The sequence below is a fragment of the Lissotriton vulgaris genome, chromosome 2_1 (genome assembly GCF_964263255.1).
Source record: "Lissotriton vulgaris chromosome 2_1, aLisVul1.2, whole genome shotgun sequence".
Taxonomy (NCBI): Eukaryota; Metazoa; Chordata; class Amphibia; order Caudata; family Salamandridae; genus Lissotriton; species Lissotriton vulgaris.
In genome coordinates, this window is record NC_141687.1 from 885,504,508 (window position 1) to 885,524,137 (window position 19,630).

General features: G+C 45.0%; 1 protein-coding gene across 3 annotated transcripts in view; it reads right to left on the reverse strand.

Moving 5' to 3' along the window:
* Window positions 1–19,630, reverse strand: part of STK40 (serine/threonine kinase 40) — a 401,524-nt gene that overhangs the window by 142,526 nt on the left and 239,368 nt on the right. For all 3 annotated transcript variants that reach the window (XM_086956415.1, XM_086956416.1, XM_086956417.1), the window contains 2 exons: window positions 14,147–14,199; window positions 1,031–1,146 (listed from right to left, as the gene is read on the reverse strand). In XM_086956415.1, coding sequence (XP_086812541.1) covers window positions 1,031–1,146; window positions 14,147–14,199 — 169 coding nt within the window. The remainder of the gene's footprint in view (window positions 1–1,030; window positions 1,147–14,146; window positions 14,200–19,630) is intronic.

The window sequence follows — 19,630 nt, forward strand, 5'->3', positions numbered from 1 at the left end:
GTTGAATGGTTGCACAGATTGATGCTGTGGTGGAGCTCAATGATGTTGTGGTGCCACTGAGTGATGCTGTGGTGGTGCTGAGTGATGCTGTATGCTATTCTATGTTTTGTTTTGCTATCCTATGCTTTGTTTGGTTATGCTATGCTATGCTGTTTTGTTATGCTATGCTATGTTTTGCTATGCTATGCTACGCTATGCTCGGTTTTGCTCTGCTTTGTTATGCCATGCTATGTTTTATTGTGTTTTATTATGCTATGCTTTGTTTTGCTATGCTATGCTATGTTTTGTTGTGTTGGTATGCTATGCTGTGTTTTGCTATGTTATTATGTTTTGTTATGTTTTGTTCAGCCATGCTATGTTTTGTTTTGTTAAGCTATGCTGTTTTGTTTTGCTATCCTATGCTTTGTTTTGTTATGCTATGCTATGTTTAGTTTTGCTATCTTATGCTTTGTTTTGTTATGCTATGCACATTCATCAAAAATCATACATAAGTCTCTCGAGGTCCTACACTTTGAGGAAAGTACCAAGAATTAACCTTCTTCCCATGGCCTAAGATTTAAAAGGTTTGTATTGTTACCAGGAAATAGTGAAGACTGATATTTTATCCTGCTGATGGACAATTTCAACTAAAGATCTAAGATTCTTGAAGTAGTTTACTTTGTTGCCTTCGGTAATCTGTACCTGCTTCTGAGAAACAGTGAAGAGGGTGCAAGTAGGCAAGAGTGGTATATAAACGTATACAATAAGTTTATCTGCACTACATATGAAAGGATTGGCAAAATACAAGGCAATATTCCAATATTGGTCTCGTTGGTAAGTGGTCAGGGGAGTAAAGATATCTTCGTATTTTTCTCCAGCAGGCAGAAATGCAGTAGCCACACTTGTAAATATAATAAGATAACTAAACCTTTTAACACATTTAAACGATTGTAAGTCCTCTTGTTAAAAGGAAAGAGAAACTGTAAGCATAACATTTTTAAAGTGTTAACGGCAAGGGAGGCTAACACCTGAAAACTAAAATAGGACTTACCACTCAGGACATCAGGGCTGATGTAGGCTGGGCTACCTCTCTGATCTTTGAGAAGGTCATCTTCGCTCACCAGATGCTTACCTAAGCAAAAGTTTGTCACAGTAATTCGGTGAGTCCTGTGAAGAAGATTTGCAGAAAGATTAAGAGTGGGTACCATATCTACAATTAATACAAACTCACATTCTACATCAAAAGGAAAGGGCAATTTTTTCTTAATGTAAAGAAACAAATAGTTTCTTACCTGTCGGTGTAGTTTTGCAGCTTGATGATCTTTCTGGATTCACTATGCTGTGCATATTCCGCGGTCTTGTGGTTGGGTCCGGATTCGTAGTCTTTTCTTAGTTTTTTTTTTTTTTTCGTCGCCCAGGTGGGCGTCGGCGTCACCCCTCCTTGGGTGTATTTCCGGTGACGTCGGCATGCTTCCTGCGGAAGCTCCCACCCTTGGGCACCATCTTCGGATTCTTTTTTTCGTGTTTCTCTCGTCTCCGAAGTGATGGCAATGTTCTATGTAGGTGAAGTTATTAACCGCTTTGTACATAAAGGTCTTTCTACTCCTTTTTTTTTTTTGACCACCTCTTTCCTCTCCAGCCTCATCTTTCTGGCGGAGGTGGGTGGGTTCGCTAGTGAATCCAGAAAGATCATCAAGCTGCAAAACTACACCGACAGGTAGGAAACTATTCGTTTTGCAGCGTGAATCTTTCTGGATTCACTATGCTGTGCATAGATTTTGTAGCGGTTTCTCATTTTTGTGGCGGCTGGGTGGAAGATGAGCTTTGGTTTTTGAATATGTGCTGGAGCACCCTTTGTCCGACCTGTGCTTCTTTGTTCATTTGAACATCCACGCAGTAGTGCTTCGTGAATGTGTGCACCGAAGCCCATGTTGCAGCCAGGCATATGTCTTGTATGGGTGTATTAGCCAGGAAGGCTATTGTAGCACCCTTTTTTTTTTCCTAGTGGAGTGGGCACGTGGCACCTCTGCTAGTTCTTGCCCTGCCCGTCTGTGGCAGAGTTGGATTGTTTGCACGATCCATCGTGCAATAGTGTTCTTGGTTACAGCCTTTCCCATGAAACTGTTGGCGAATGACACGAAGAACTGCTTTATCTTCCTGTGTCCCTTTGTCCTCTCGATATAGTGCATGACCGCCCTTCTGGCGTCTAAGGTGTGTAGGGCTCGCTCTGCGCTATTTGTTGGTTTTTGGAAAAAACTCGGTATCTGTATGGACTGGTTCATGTGGAATTTGGACACCACCTTTGGCAAGAAGTGTGGGTCAGTCCTCATCACAACCCTGTCCTTGTGTATTTGTATGTATGGTTCCTTCAGCGTTAGCGCTTGAAGCTCGCTCACTCGGCGTAAGGACGTTATTGCAACCAAGAAAGCTGTCTTCATGGTCAGCATTTCTAGTGATGCCTTGTGGAGTGGTTCAAAGGGCTCCTTCATGAGTTCCGTCAGGACTATGTTCAAGTTCCATGCCGGTGGCGGCACCCTTTTGGGTGGTGCGATCCTCTTCGTTCCTTCTAGGAATCTCTTCACAACCTGCGACGTGAAGAAACTCCTGCCCATCTCACCCCTTGTATAGGCGACTATCGCTGCCAGGTGGACTCTTAAGGAGAACGAGCTGAGTTTTTTCTCCAGTAAGTGCGTGAGGTATTTTAGCACTGTGGAGTCCCTCTTCATTTTATTGTGAAGTCTTTCCTTCCTGCACCATATTGTGAATCTCTTCCACTTTGCCCCGTAGCACTTCCGTGTGCTGGGCCTTCGTGCCTCCCGAAGGACCCTGAGGGTGCTCTCTGGCAGCCTCAAGTGTGCGAATTCTATGTCTTGAGGAGCCACGCCACTAGGCTCTCCGGCTCTGGGTGCAGTACTTCTCCGTTGTGCATGGAGAGCAGGTTCTTTCTTCTTCCGAATCTGTGGGGTGCACTCTGTGCCATCTCCATGATCTGCGAGTACCATGTCTGTCTGGCCCACTGTGGTGCGACCAGTATCAGGGTCATGTTGCTCGCTCTGCACTTGCTCAGTACTCTGTGTATCAGTGGTATCGGGGGGAAAAGCGCAGACAAATGTCCCGCACCAATCTATCCATAGGGCATTCCCAAGGGACCCCTCTTCGGGTTGTCTGGATGCGAGCTTTGGCATTTGGCATTCTGGTGTGTTGCAAACAGGTCCACTGATGGCGTTCCCCACTTGTTTAACAACCACTTCGTCTCCTGAGCATTGAGCTCCCACTCGTGGGATGCCGATGTCTGTCTGCTGAGCCAGTCTGCCTGAATGTTCTCCTTCCCCGGTAGGTGTATGGCCAGCAGATCTATCCTGAGGGGGATGGCCCATCTCCATATCTCCTGCGCCAGCTTCGAAAGCATTGTTGACTGTGTTCCACCCTGCTTGTTGATGTAGAACATCGCTGTGGTGTTGTCTGTCTGCAGCAGCACCCTGTGCTTGTACAGTCCTGTTTGGAAGGCTTTCAGTGCCAGGAAGATTGTTTTCAATTCTAGATAATTGATGTGCTTTGTCGCATCTGTCGGTGTCCACAGACCCCTCACTTTGAGCTCTTCCATGTGAGCGCCCCATCCCTTCAGGGATGCGTCTGTGGTGATGGTCACTGTTGGTGTTGGGGGTGTAAGAGGCTTCCCCTTTGCTATGTTCTCCATGGTCCACCATGCCATTTCCTTCTGCACTGCGTGCGTCACAACGACTAGATCCTCCCAACTTCCTGAAGCTTGTGACCATTGTTCCTGGAGCCATTCTTGGATGGGTCTCATGTGAAGTCGTACATTTGGTACCAGATGGATGCATGATGCCATCATCCCCAAGATCTTGCTCGCCGTCCTCACTGTCTGAGCTTGTCCCTTCCGGTAGAGGGGAGTTTCCCTCACCAGGGCCCCTGCTCTCTTGTCGCTGGGGAACACCCTGCCCTGTAAGGTGTATCTGTGCCCCCAGGAAGATCATTACCTGTTCCGGCTCCATTGACTATTTTTTCCAATGGATAGAGAACCCCAGGTTTATCAGCGTGCTCGTCACTGTATGTGCGTCTTTCTTGCATTTCTGGTACGAGTTTGCTTTCACTAACCAGTCGTCCAGGTAAGGATATACGTGTATTCCCTGCCTTCGTAGGTGAGCTGCGACTGCCGCGAGGCACTTTGTGAAGACCCTCGGTGCGGACTTTAGACCGAAGGCTAGTGTTGTGAACTGGTAGTGGCTTTCTCCGACTGTGAACCTGAGCATATGTTTGTGCTTTACGTTCATTGGTATGTGGAGATAGGCGTCCTTGAGGTCTATCGTGACCATGAAGTCCCCAATCTGCAATTGCGGTAGCACCTCCTGCAGGGAGGTCATTTTGAATTTGTGTTCTTATGAATGTGTTCAGGAACCTGAGGTCCAGAATGGGTCTCATTGTCTCGTCGACCTTTGGCACGTGGAAATACGTTGAGTATATTCCCTTGTTTCTTTCTTTTAAGGGAACCTGCTCTATGGCCTCCTTCTGTAGGAGTTCTCTTGCTTCTTCCTGAAGCCGCTGTAGCTGTTCGTTTGCTAGTGGCTTTCGCTTTGGTCTCCTGCTTGTAGGTCTCCCCTCCAACTCTAAGCAGTACCCGAATTGGATGATGTTTAGTATCCATTTGTCTGATGTGATCTCTCTCCATTCCTGGAGGTAGAATCTTAATCTTCCACCCGCTGGTGTTATGTGGTGATAGTTGTCCATTGTGTCCTGACCCCTTTGTACGTGCTGCCCCCTGGGATCCTTTCTGTTGGTGGGCGCACAGATGTTTCTGAAGTCATTTAGAGGCGGGCTGCTGGCCCCCTCTTTTATGCTGTCCTCGTCCATTTCCTCTCCCTAGAAAGGACTGGCCCCTTGACTGGTACTGCCAGGACTGCTTCTGTTGACTCTGTTGCGCCTGCGAGTCCGCCTGGTGCGTCTGTTGGAAAGCCTGGTGTGAAGTACCTGGCTGGTTTCCACCTCTTCCGCCGGGGCTCCGTGACTGGGTGCCCCTCTTGTTGCCTCTGAACTGCAAAGCTCCCATGGATCGTGCAGTTTCATTGTCTTTCTTAAGCTGACTGAGTTTGTCGTCAACTGTTGTCCCGAACAGCGTCTCGCCGTTGAACGGAGTGTTCAAGATGCTGTGTTGCGCCTCAGGCTTGAAGCCCGAGATTCTGAGCCATGCATGTCTTCTTTCCGTGACACCCATCATCATGAGCCTGCTGGAGGTGTCTGCTCCATCCAGGGCCGTCTTGAGGCAACAATTTGCCGCATTTTTCCCGTCTTCCATCAGTTTCTCTGCCTTCTGTCTGGCCTCCTGGGGAAGGTCTTTCACGAGCTTTCCTAGCTCCTCCATGATCTGGTACATGTGCCTGTGTATGAGGGCATTGGAATTAGCCATGCGCCATTGGGTCGCAGCATTCCGTTCGATCCTTCTGCCCACTAAGTCCATCCTTTTGCTCTCCTTATCAGGAGGTGGCCCAGAAGTAGTGGCCACGTTAGCCCTCTTCCTTGCTGTGGCCGTGATGATGGAGTCGGCTGAGACCACGCCTCGAATGTAGGCCGGGTCCTTTGAAGAATGTTTATACTTCTTTTCCGTTCTGGTAGTGACTGCCTTGCATGTTGCGGGCTCCCTGAATGCCTCTATCCCCTGAGCCAAGACGCTGTCGAGCATCGGTAGATACTGGCTCCTTGTTTGCGTGGGGAGTAATGTCTCGAGGAGAAAGTCCGCTTTCTGCTTCTCCTCGTCGAGCTTGAGCTTGAAAGCTGCTGCCGCAGACCTTATCACCGAGTTGTAAGCCCCGATATCGTCCGGCGGCGATGGTCTCGAGGGGTATGTGTCGACCGCCTCTTCCGGGCTCTCGGTGTCGACATCCAGGTAATCCTCCTCCTGCGGGTCAGAGGTGGCCGACTCGGCGTCCAACCTGCTGTCCTCCTCCTCCTCATAGCTGTAAGCTTCGTAGGGATTCTCGTCCTCTTCCTGGTCGTCGACCATTTCGGCGCCAGGCTCATGTTCCTCGACGTGTTCGTCTTCCTCCTGGACCAGGTCTAGCATGGGTGACTTGGTCTTGTGGGGAATCGTGAAGGCTCTCATCTTGGCGTCGAACTCTTTCTTCCGCTGCAAGATGTTTTCCATTTCGGCTTCTAGTCGCCGTTTTTTCTTTTCCATCTCGGCCGCGTTGTCCGCGCCGGATTGTTCGGCCACCCTCTTCGGCGCCTGGCTCGGCTGTGAGAGTTTCGGCGTCGAGGACTTGGACGTCGAACTGGGTTTCGGGTCCTTGTACGGCGTCGAGCCTTTCGGGTCTTTCTCCCTCTACGTCAATCGGTCCTTCTCGGGGACGATCTTCGACGACTTGTGCTGCTCAACAGCTCTCGGCGCCAGGGACTCCTTCTCAGAGGATCCGGTGGGTCTGTGGGTAGTCGCGGACGCCAGGTGTCTCAGCGTCGGCGCTTTCTGGGTCTTGCCCTCGTTTTTTCGAGACTCAGAGTCTCTCGTGCTCTTGGGGAACGAGTCTCCTACCTTATCAGAAGTCTTCATGTAATCGGTCTCTACGACCGTGTAGCTGTCGTCTTTGGCGGCAGTGTTGTCCTCTTCCTCTGAGGACATCCCCAGCTCGTACAGCGATGGTGTCGGGGCTGTTCCTTGGAGGGTGGCGTGCGCTACCCTCTGGCTCTTCCTCACACGAAGGGTCTTCGAGGCGAAGGCGGAGCAGGCGTTGCAGTCCTCGCTTCTGTGGTCTACCGGTAAGCAAAGGTTGCACACCGGGTGTTGGTCTTTCTGCGCGAACTTGTGGTGGCAGTTAGGGCAGAACTTGAACGGCGTGTTGTCCATCATCGAGTGTTTAGGCCTCCCTGGCCACGTCGACGTCGACGAAGTCCTCGATGATTTCTCCTTCCTTTCGCTGGTCAGTGTTCTGCGAAGTCTTTCGTAGTCTTCTTCTTTCGATATCTTCTCCAATTTCAATCTTTTCCTAGTACTTTCTCCAAAAATGTCTGGAGCCCAACGGGAACGATCCAGACCCGACAGCGGAAAAAAGAATCTGAAGATGGCGCCCAAGGGTGGGAGCTTCCGCAGGAAGCATGCCGACGTCACCGGAAATACACCCAAGGAGGGGTGACGCCGACGCCCACCTGGGCGACGAAAAAAAAAAAAAAAAAAGAAGAAGACTACGAATCCGGACCCAACCACAAGACCGCGGAATATGCACAGCATAGTGAATCCAGAAAGATTCACGCTGCAAAACTGATGTCTACAACAGTTCAGGTGAACATTAGTCACAAGACCTAAATAATGCTTTTTTGGGACACCCTTCAATTATAAACATTGATATGCCACTTTCTAATGAACAGCATAAAGGAAAGTCCAGTGAGGCTCATTTGATTCTTGTACAATATCGACTTTCCACTCCAGTCCTGCAGGACACCTACCAAAGCTATATAAACATTCAGAAGTATCATTTCTATTTTGCCTTGGTAAAGCAAGATCAGAGCAAATGTGAACTGTAATGGGCAAAAAAGGTAATAAACAAAGAGGACATGTACATGACAACTTAAGTCAACATCAACCAATCACAAGACATCACCGTCAACAGCTACGTCAATTACACACAACTCTTCCTCTCCCTGATACACAAAACAACCACTGCCAGAACCAACTTCACCAACTGCATGACCATGGTACCACATTGGATGCCAACCAACTGCCTGCAGCTCAACTTAGACAAGATAGAAGTACTAGTCTTCTACAACTAAACCTCTTCATGGGACTAACACCCACACCCACAGACCACACAAGAAATCAAGGGACCATCCTAGACGACCAGCATAACATGACGGTTCAAGTCAATGCAGTGTGCTTCCACATCCTACGAATGCTGCGAAAACTCTTCAATTGGTTGCCACAGAACACCAGATGGACCGTCGCACAATAATTCATCACCAGCAGGCCAGACTACGGCAACACGCTACACAGATATTTCCAAATGCCTCCTATACAGACTCCAGACCATCCAGAACACTGCAGCAAAACTCATATTCGACCTCACACACCATGCCCACATCAGTAAGCTTCACTGGCTCCCCATTCACAAGAACAATCAATTCAAACTTGCTACTCACACATACAATGGCCTACACAACACCTGAACAGCCACATATACTTTCACGAACATCCCAGACACCTACACTATGCCTCACTCTCAATCGCAAACATTTCCCACATTCACAAAAGCAAAACTGGAGGTTGCTCATTTTCTTACATCACACCCAAGAGATGGAGCGACCTACCTCAACACATCAGAGCCACCTACTCACTCTTCCTGAGTTCTGCAAGAAGCTGAAGACCTGGCTCTTCGTATAAGCACTTTGGATACTACAAACCTACTTGACTGCTCAAGCACCTTGATACTCTCTCAGGTGATTAGCGTGCTATACAAATCAATATAACATAACTGTATGAAGGATACCAGTTAGTTGGGTGCATCTCTGGAGTTCTAATGATTAAACATTAACAACCTCTTATGTTATTTATTTACTGTCAATATTTCACAAAAGGTCCAGCATACGTGCATCTTTAGAGGTCAAGCCTTACAACAAGGGTATGCAGTTCCATACAGAAGAAAAAGGAGAGAATAGGAGGTTGGTCAAAACCTAGGGAAACGGAAGGTCCACTCCCTTAGGAACCAAAGTCCTTACACACACAGATGGGTACATGATTCATCATAGGGCATGCTTGTCAGGCCGACGCTGCAGTGGCCAACAGGCACCAACAAGGGTGCACCTTATCAGAGATCTTTTGCCCCATGTGGAGTGTAGGGCCCCTTGTGTAGATTGGTGGGTTAGAGTGAATATGTGGGTAAAAAAGTGTGTGTTCAGATAGACAAATTAGTCCTCGAAATACGGTTTTAAATAAGAGAGTCTACTTGTCTGGTTAAAAACGTGGTGGCTATCATCAGTCACAATGACATAGGATAGATCAAAGGGTCAGCATGTTTCTTGCAATGGGGATTCAATAATCAGTCAGGACCAATTTAACCCTAGTCTACACAGTAGTTGCAATCTGGGGGTCATTTCAAGGGTTGTACAATCACACAATCTAAATATAGTATGGGTAGATACCTTCATATGGTATTCTTATTTCAAGAAAGAAAAGAAGAAGCCAACCCAATTCGGTTAGAAATTCTGCCTCTTCGAGTGGGAGCAGAAGGTACGCTGATTTAGCATGAAAGTCACAGTGAAGACTCCACAGGACGACCTAACCAAACTGTCCTGCCTCAGGAGTTCTAAATCAGTATAACGTAACAACCCTATGAAGGACACCAGTGTGCTGGGTGCATGCTTCTGGAGTTCTTTTGATGAAACGTCAACAGCCTCTGTTATGTTATTATTTTACTACCACCTGTGTCTCAATGGGAAAAAAATCGAAGGAGGCTAGAAAGAATCTCAGCCACTGGTAATTACTCACATCCTAGTCCATTGTTTGCTCACATTTTCCCTTAGATTTGACCCAACCATATGAATATAAGCCTTGGTCATGCTCCAATGGGACCAGTACCATCCGAACTGCTAAGCCAGGTCCCAACTGAACTGGAACTCAATCAATCCAAATATGGTTTAAGCTTAGTTGGGCCTCTTCAGTGGCTGAGAATAATTCAAAAATTCCATCCATTTCTTTCCTGTATTTTTCACTCTGTGGCCCGGTGACATTAAAACCAAAAGAGTATGCCACTGGGTTTGCTCAAGACCTGCAGAATATGAAGGCTTTCAGATCATACCTGAACTCAAATTGTGCTTCCACATGCAAAAGAAGATTATTCTTAATTAGTCAACTGAACAACAAAGGATTGGCGTTTGTGTCTTTGTCTCTGCTGCTGTGCAGCACTTTAAGCACTAACTGGTGAAATGCAAGGTTTCTTGTCAGAACAGATAGGCAGGATATATATACACTGAAATAGTTTGTAAATAATACACAAGCTTCTTTGTTCTCTTATGACCTACTAAGAAACAATGGAGAAATGTCAGGCAACATGTGATCTCTGCAGCCGAAGAGAAGCACTACAAAGGCAGCAGAAATGTCAGGCGCTAGAGCTAGGCCAGATGATAGTTGTGAAGGCCATGTTATATGGATGTTTTGATTTAAATTGCTATATGCTTTGTTGATTTGCAATATGAATAAATAGTACTTCAATGATTGGATTAACAAATACAACCCAAGTTATGGCTAAATCCGGACTGCTGGCAATAAATCACAAGTTCCCAGTTAAAGTGGCTGAGCCAAACTCCTCCACTGGTTACCTACCATCTTGTCCTCACTTTCGATGATTATGACCAACGACACTGCCAAGGGTGGGTTTATCATATTTCTTAATTTCCCCTATTCATCCACAACACCCGAGATTTCTTCTTTACATGGTATGATGCAGACCTAAGTGCACTCAAAATCTCAGCACATGCAAGGTATGCCAATACTGCAGACATTCTGACACGTTTTGATGCTTCAGTCTGATAAATGACTACCAGGCAGCCGACGCACTCGACACATTCACTGATCCTTTACTCACAACCAGTGCAAAACAAAGCCAATGTAGAATAGGTCGTGTGTCAATGTACTGGCTTGGAGCAACTACTGACAGAACTGATCTGGAACAAAGGCCACAACACAGAAATAATTCTGAAGAATCCAGCTCCCTAAATAAAAAGTGACTAATATTAAAACCACTGGTGCACGTGCTTTTGCAACAGCACTGCAATCCCAAAAAGCCATAATTCATGGGTACAGTGGAAACCTTACATTTGCCTTTGGAAATTCTCTTATTCGATTTCAGGGTCTCTCTGCAAGCAGCTTTCTTGTCTTTGAATTGATAGATTAAATCCCCGAGAGGCAGTTCCTAATCGGATCCGTGCTCAGCCAAAAGAGAGGAAAGTAAACACAGGCTTGCGTCAGCATCCCTTCCTCAGAGTGAGTCACTCTGCACTTTGGCAGCTGACCAGATTTTTTTTGTCCCATTTCTAGTAAAGTGGTAAGCTTACACCCGCCCTCCTCTCCGCTCCTCTTTTATAGTCTCTGCTTACACTAACAGTCAATGCTTTTACGTCCACACTAGCATGACACTACGGCTTTCAATTCCCTTCAATTCGCTTCCTGTTTCTCTCATTTCTTGAGATGAATGCGATTCGTTTCATTGGCCAAAAATAGCACATTTCAGGGAATATTTTGTCATACGTGGAGTACACGAAGATACTTTCTCCGGAAACGGAGTTTAGTGATTAGGAGCGGGCAGTGATACTGCTACATTTTCAAATGCATCATGTTTGCATATATTGCAGCTGCTGTAATTCTTCTTTCTGGATGAGACCCAACTGGTTCTTAATACACTTCTAAAACCTCTCTGTGAGTAGCTGCAAATGTCTGACAGACATTTCTAGCAAACGGAAAGGAAAGAGCTATAATATGAATGACCATTTAATGCAATTCAACACGTGCTTACACACACGTGGATTGATTAGAATCCATTCAAAATCAATATATCGATTACACTGGTTAGACTCGTGTTCGCCGATGTCTTTATTTAATGTGTTTCATATGAGCCTATATGTCACCTCTTTTGCTACCTGAGAGCTTCCAGGTGATATACTGAAAATGGGTTCGTAAGTTGGGTTAAGTAAACTTTGGAAATGAAACATGCATTGCATAGAACCAGGTGTAAAATAGGATGTTCCTCAACCTGAACTACATGCAGATAAAGCGTGGTAGAGTGAGAGAGGGTGAGTGATTGAGTGAGTGAGAGAGGGTGAGTGAGTGAGAGAGGGTGAGTGATTGAGTGAGAGAGGGTGAGTGATTGAGTGAGAGAGGGTGAATGATTGAGTGAGTGAGAGAGGGTGAGTGATTGAGTGAGAGTGGGTGACTGATTGAGTGAGAGTGGGTGAGTGATTGAGTGAGAGTGGGTGAGTGATTGAGTGAGAGAGTGAGTGAGTGAGAGAGGGTGAGTGAGTGAGAGAGGGTGAGAGAGAGAGAGGGTGAGTGAGCGAGAGAGGGTGAGTGAGTGAGAGAGAGAGAGGGTGAGTGATTGAGTGAATGAGTTTTTAGCATTCCAAACAAACTACTTGCTTACTGATAGTGAAATGAGAGTTTGATGCGCTGAAGTGGAGCCAGCTCAGCAGACAGTGAATTCAACATCAGCACAACTGGGCAGATAAACCATTAGTGAGCCTCGTATGAGAGCTGTTAACTAACTTTAAGTCTGAGAAACTAGGACTACCTCTGTTGGCTTTAAGGTAAGGTATGTAACCAGGCTTGGAGCAGTGTACTCCAATATAGGCACATGAACTCGTTAAAGCATCTTAATACTTCAGAGGACTCTCATCTGCACCTTGGGATGGAGTACCGAAACCATAACACCAAAAGGAGTCCCTCTGGCAGGAGACCGGATCTTATGACTAATCATTTGGGATGAGGACGAGGAAAGGGGCCATCTCTCCTTTCACCAGAAGGGACTGTGAAACTATGCAGCCCATTTACACCAGCCCCTAGGTTACCTTTCTCTGGAGCTGTGGCCACCCTTTAGGGTTGCATTCTCAAGCAGGTTCTTTAGCAAATTGCATATTTTTTCAACACCAACATACTCCGGGAAGGAGAGGATACAAAAGCAATGTGGATCCTTCACCGATTTATTTTTTTCACTCCCAAATAAAAAATGAGAACAGTGAAGGGTCACTGTTTATTTAGACACCAACACAGAAACCTTCTCATAAAAAGTCAGACCAAACTACTGCGAACCATGAGGAATTTAGTAAGAAAATGGGCAAATCCCATTTCTCAGTGATGCTAATAGCATAGCAAGGAAATATTAAATGCCTAACAAGTGCATAAGGATTATCTGAGAATGGAATGGGATAGACTGACTTGACAGTAGGATGCTTTTTAAACTTCTTTAGTGATATGCTGTTGGCCCACTTACACTCAATTTAAACAAGCATTGGCAAGGCCAGCAGGTCTTAACTTTGAGAGGAAATGTGTAGGTTTTGTCAAGGATTTTCTGAGCTTATACAACAATGCGGCTGCTATGAGCTTGGCTGAAAGTACAAAAATGAAATGCTATGACGCAGTCAACGCTTGCCGCATCAGTGACAGTATGCTAGGACTTAGGAATTGTATAGTATGGTCTAGTATAGCCTGCATTGTATAGTATGCTATGGCCCGGCATTGTATAGTGTAGTATGGTAAAGTATAGCCTGCCATAGTATTGTATAGTATAGCTTGTCATTGAGGCGGCTCACACTATCTTAAACCTATTTGCTGATCGCATCCAATCCAATCTTCCATTTCAACTCCACACAACAAGATTGCTGCCCACTCAAGTCTACGAGCAAAGGCATTTGCCTTCTTACACTGCATGGGAAAGAACTCCACGAGAAAGAACACGGAGAACCATCATCTCTCACTCAAAATAGGGACAACAGAGAAATTGCATTAAGAGATTACAGGAATTATGTGCCCAAGAGAGAACCAAGCGCATGATCTGCGGCTTGTCCCAGTGCAAGAATTGCAATTTACATTTAAGCCAGACAGCCCATCCTGCTCCCTGGCAATAGATTTAGTATGGCAAAAATAATTAAGCTGGGGATTCCTTACCCCGCCATCAAAATGAACTGAAGCTGTAAAAGAAAAAGCCAGTTCAAGGCATGATGCGATGTAGATGCAGCAGAGTCTTTAAATGAGCAGTGTACCTTTTTGCTGTCCAACCAGAATTAATTTTCCTCAGGTTCATTCTGTGTTCCATTTCCTTTCCCACAGCAGTTCTAAGATTATATGCAACAATATTATAATGAAATTTAACTTTACGATTTTACTAGGACATTTAAAAAATAAAACCAAAGAAATTGGAAAATGAAGCCTGGGATGAGCTGCACTTTTTAAATCTGCATGTAAAAAAACATTTTAAACTATAAATATGTGGCATGGCAGTGAAGACCAATGTAGGCAAATCACGTTATTTAGAGCAACTGTACTAAAACACACATTCACACATTTGTTACTAAAAGTGTAAAGGTCTAATAGCTGTGTATTACCACGGTTGAGCGAAGTTCACATCAGAAAATCACGGTTTACTGAACGTTTCCTTTAAACAGTACATTTTTACAGACTTACCTTTTGTGTAATACCATGTTACCAAGTTTCAGGTCTCGATGAACAATATTTTTCTGCAAATTAAAAAGTGCATTCAATACATTAATAAAGAATAATACCATACAGACTTAAACCTACGTTTTGAGTAGGACATGCAGAATTATCGGAGATAATCAAGGTTTGTATTTTTCCTAACACATCTGCTCATAAATCAGAGAAAATATACAAGGGAAATTTAAAAATGATTTTAAAAATCAAGCTTAGCTTAGGCCTGATGCACTGGAGGCAAACATATCAGTGGAAAACAAAGATTCAGAAGAAAATACTAGCCATCATATCATTTAAAGGTACTAATGTGTCCACAGTAAGAAAGAAAGCAGCCTGAAACTTAACCTAATCCATCAAATTTTTAACATACTGTCTATTTAGAAATACACACCATATTTTCAAGTTGGCTCAAAACAAACACCTCTGACAAAGTACAAAGCGACAAGAAAAATTCATAAGTATGTCTCTTAAGCCCATAATAATAATAATAATAATAATAATAATAATAATTTACCTTGCTTGCTATTTCAGATTGGCAACAAGGCATCTGGTCTTATTTGGGAGCATTATGAATGAAGCAGAGAATGCAAGGATAAGACATCTGTCTGGTTCAATCCAGGATTTAAGGGAAAACAGACTGAAGAAGTAGCAAGCTAGCAAGTGCTGAAAGCTACAGCCAAAGAAATCTTGGGTGACGAGATCAAGGTGAACACACTTCCAATCTTCTACACTTGTCGCATCTTAGCAACAGGTCTGAGGGTTGGCAAAAATTGGTAGATTTTTACTTTTGGAAGCAAAGCATTCTTCCCGGTTCAAATGCAGTGACTTAACTTAGAAAGGTCCAGCGAGGCAAAGAAAGGCTCAAAAGGAAAAGAACTAATCTTGCAGATAAGTCCTTGAAAATCTTGAAACCGCTTATGGAATGCGCTCCAGCCTCTCGGACATTAAAAACTGGCAGTTCATTTGTGCATTGAAGTGCACCCATAAACGGAAGTCAGTGAGATTGAAGCAAAGAACATTTTTTCATAGATTTTGCCCAGTCACCTCGGTATGGGTAAACAAGGACCCTTTTGAGAATATTTTGGGAGCTGGGGGGTGGAGGTATAATAAAAAGGATGGAGCAGAATTTCATAAGCCTCCTCTTGACAGAAACCGGAGGATTTTCTTTTGAAAATTTGACAGCAGTGTGAAAAGTGGAGTCTTGTAGTGCCAGATATAATACCCAGTCCAGCTCCTGTAATGCTTGCATCAACAAGTGATCTCACCATGTGGAATGCACTTTTAGCATCAGTTCAAGAATGGGAGTTATGAGATGCTAATCAATCAAATCCCTCTCTTGGCAATCAGAAATGATCAAGTAGCAAAATTTACCCTGTTCTGACAGGGAAACAAATGGTTACTTACCTGTAGGAGTAGTTTGACAGCTTGAAGGCTTTCTGAATTCTCATGCTCTGCTTTATTCCGATATCTAGTGGATGGGTCTGGAATTGCCTTTTTTTAATGGGTGCCGTCGACCATCTGGTGGTCTGTCGCTCCTCTACAACATCAGAAGCATGCCATGGAAGTTCTGTTAAGGGAATGCCAGCTTCAGATTCTTGTTATTTGGTGTCTTTATGTGTTGTAATAAGCAGTTCTGGCCTCCTGTTTGAAAATGTTGCATATGAATCCTGAAAGGTTTCAATTAGTACAACTACTACTACAGGTAAAACCATTTTGTTAGCAGCATTAAGCTTTGTGGATAAGGTTGGGTAGATAACAAGTTTGTTTTGGTAAACACATGACCTTTTTTCTCCCACCCGTGATTCTTCACTTGTTTGGATGTCAATATAGCAATATTTTGTGACGGTATGTATAAAGAACCATAGGGGAACCATGCAGATGTCACCAATTAAGACAATAGCTAAGGAAGCCAGATTTGTGCACCCTTGGCCTTAACTCGTGTCACTCCCGCTTCTGTGCGACACTTTTGTGTTGCTTGAACTATCCATCTAGCTACAATTCTCCCTATGTCACCGGCAACCCCTTAGTTGCTGATGCTAAAGAGATGAAAAATAGATAGCTCTTCCGGATTGTTTTAGTTTCCTGCATGTAATATATCACCGCCTTTCTGACATTCAGTGTGAGTAGGGAGCGAACCTCTTGTGATTTTGGAAGCTGGAAAAACCCAGGGAGTTGTATTGTTTCGTTGACATAGAAGTGTGACACAACCTTGAACAGGAATTTGGGGTTAGTTCTTATTACGATCTGGTCCTTGTTTATTTCAAGAATTGGTTCAGTGCTTGCAGTTCATGAACTCTGCATATTGATGCTATGGCAACCAAGAGGTGGTCTTTAAAGTGAGGAATTGTAACCCAGCGCTGTGTAAGGCTTCAAAAGATGGCTTCATCAGCCTCATAAATACCAGATTGAAGTTCCATGTATTGGTGGGTGCTACTCTGGGAGGTATTCTCTTTGCTCCTTCCATTAACCTTTTGACCACTGTGGTCTCAAAGTAACTTCTCTTATCACAACCCTCATGTACACAACAATAGCTGGTAGGTGTGGTAAGATAGCCCTTCGTCTGGCAGGCGTGTGAGGTATTTCAGGACTTGGATGTGGCCGGTGGGCATCTGTCCTTGACACACTATTTTCTAGATCTTTTCCATTTTCTGGATTAACACTTCAGAGTTGCCGGTCTTCTTGCTTCTTTGAGAACCTCCTAGGTTGCTTTTTGACAGTTGGAGATAAACAAATTATATGCCCTCAAGAGCTTTGGAGTTATGCTGAGCGATATTCGGTCATGGTAGAACACTTTGCCCCTCTGCATGGTTAGAATGTTCTGTTGGGCTAGTAGTGGCATCACATTTCCCTTTGCCAATTACACTAGGTTGGAGAACCAGGTGTGTGTCTCATTGCTGTGCTAGAACGATGTGGGGTCAAGCTCCTCTGTTTGCGCCTCTCTAGCACAAGGGGAAATAGAGGATTTGGAGGAAAAGGGTAGGCAAATTTCCCTGACTTTTTGATCGTTTGGATATTCCCCAGCAGTAAACACCTTGGTATGTGTATGCAAAGTCTTAGCATTTCATAATTTCCTGATTCAGTTCCCATTCGTAGGACATGCTATTTTGTTCAGTTTAGTCTCTCTGCTTCTGTGCTCTTCACTCCTGGCAGGTGGATTGCCCCTTGTTTGTTGAGGAAGAACATGGCTGTTGTTCATATGTATCTGTACCGCTTTTGGAAGGCTTTGAAGGCTGGGAACATCGTTTAGAGATTAGAGATTAGAGATAGAGATATCCACAAATGTCCTTAAGCTCTTCCAGGACACACTCGTGTTCAGCCTGCCATCCGGCCTGTCAGGATACTGCTCCCCAAAAGTTCACTGGTGTGTTATGGTGCCTTTGTACAGCGCATATTGAGTGGCCTATGATTAAGGGGCAGGTGGCCCCGAAACGCGTCAGGCAGGCACCACAACACACCAGTGATTTTTGGGGAGCAGTATCCTGAGAGGCCGGATGGCAGGCTGAACACGAGTGTGTCCTGGAAGAGCTTAAGGACATTTGTGGAATCCTATTTGCAGCGCGGGGTCCTTACCGCGTCAGGATGCACCATCTCTTGTCACCACGAGTGGGAAATGGACAGGAGAGGCTACGGATCAGAATGCTGCTGACCCGCTATAGCGTGTGAAGCCGGATTGAACAAAACTCTCCACAAATCACGGTATCCCACTTAGGGACTTTAACAATCACTCAAAACGAATATGTAATTCAGAGACTCATAAGAGAAAAAATACATTTCCCAGCATGCAATACAGGCTATTACGAACTGGCAACCAATAGGAGGCATGCTCTTATATTACAAATAAAACGGAGCCTTTGTACAGCGCATATTGAGTGGCCTATGATTAAGGGGCAGGTGGCCCCGAAACGCGTCAGGCAGGCACCACAACACACCAGTGATTTTTGGGGAGCAGTATCCTGAGAGGCCGGATGGCAGGCTGAACACGAGTGTGTCCTGGAAGAGCTTAAGGACATTTGTGGAATTATATATATATATATATATATATATATATATATATATATATATATATATATACACACACACACATATATACATGTATAAATCTTGTATAAATCTATAAGTCACTCCTATGGCAGGCCTTCACAATCCTGAAGGCAGAGTGCTTGGTTTTGAATGAGAGGGTGCCCTAGCATGATCCGAGCCCCTCTGCAGCTTTCGTAATCCCTTCCTTATAGCTGTTCTATGATATAGCCATACCATATACTCTTAAGTGCATTATAATCCTCGCAGTTAATGCTAACTTTGGAATGGCTTTATCAAAACATGTGTTTGGTGTCGAACACTTTGGAATACTACCCCCCCCCCCCCGCCAGTTCTGGTGGCGGGGTAGCATTCCACCCTTCTAGAGGGAGAAGATATGTACACACTGGTAAACTCAGTAGAAGTTAAACGGAGCCCCAACATCACAAAATGGATGCTGCTGCCACAGACACGAGTCTGACCCCCTGCTGCTGGACACAACTCCGGCAGGGGAAGCCTGGACAATAGGTTTCCTGTCCAGGGAGGTGCCAGCAACTCCATAGACAGTCTTTACTGTATTGGGGCAGGGAGGGTTGCATTCAGTGAATGCTTTTCAGACACTGCCTGGGGCACACAAGGTGTCCCCATGCATTTCCCAGTTCAAACCGGTTGCTGGGGCACTCAGCCCCAGCTCTGGTGTGAAAATGGACAAAGGGGAAGGGGTGTAACCACCCCATCCCCAGGTCCTCCCATAGGTGGGACCCTAGAGTTAGTCCAATTCCTAAACTTAGTATAAGTATAGGAACTGAGTCACTAAAACTTTAGATTACCCTGGACGAAACACTGTTACAGAAATTTTGGACCTTCGACATTCCATATCGACTGGAAGACAGAAGAAATCTCCCTTGGGGTCAAGGAGTGACTCCCCTGTTCAAACAGGCACCAAAGAAGCATCTTGCCGGTCTGCATTTTCAAGGCTCCCGACGGATCCCGAAGAATCTGCGACACAAGACATGGACTTCCAGACATTTCCGAGGCTGACACGAGTCCCCAGCTAAGCTGAGACCTGTAGCTATCACGAGAGACGTGGGACCGGAACTCCTGGACATTAGAGACTTAGGACACTGGAAATGCATGATACCATAACATACCACTGTTTTACATTTCTCAAATGCCATCACCTGTGGCTGGCAATGGTAACAACTTCATTCTGCCAACAACTTGAATATTTAATTTTTTCGGCAGCCCTTAATCCATGTGCAATCTAATACAGCTTGTCAGACGGAGTAAAACGTGCATGTTTTTACCATCTAGTTAAGTCAAATGACAGACTGTTTTGTGAAAAATATTTACATTGTTAATATCACAAAAGCATTAAAAGAGGTTAATTGAATTTGAGGTTAAAAGCTAGGTTCAAAATTGATGCAAGAAAATGTTGAA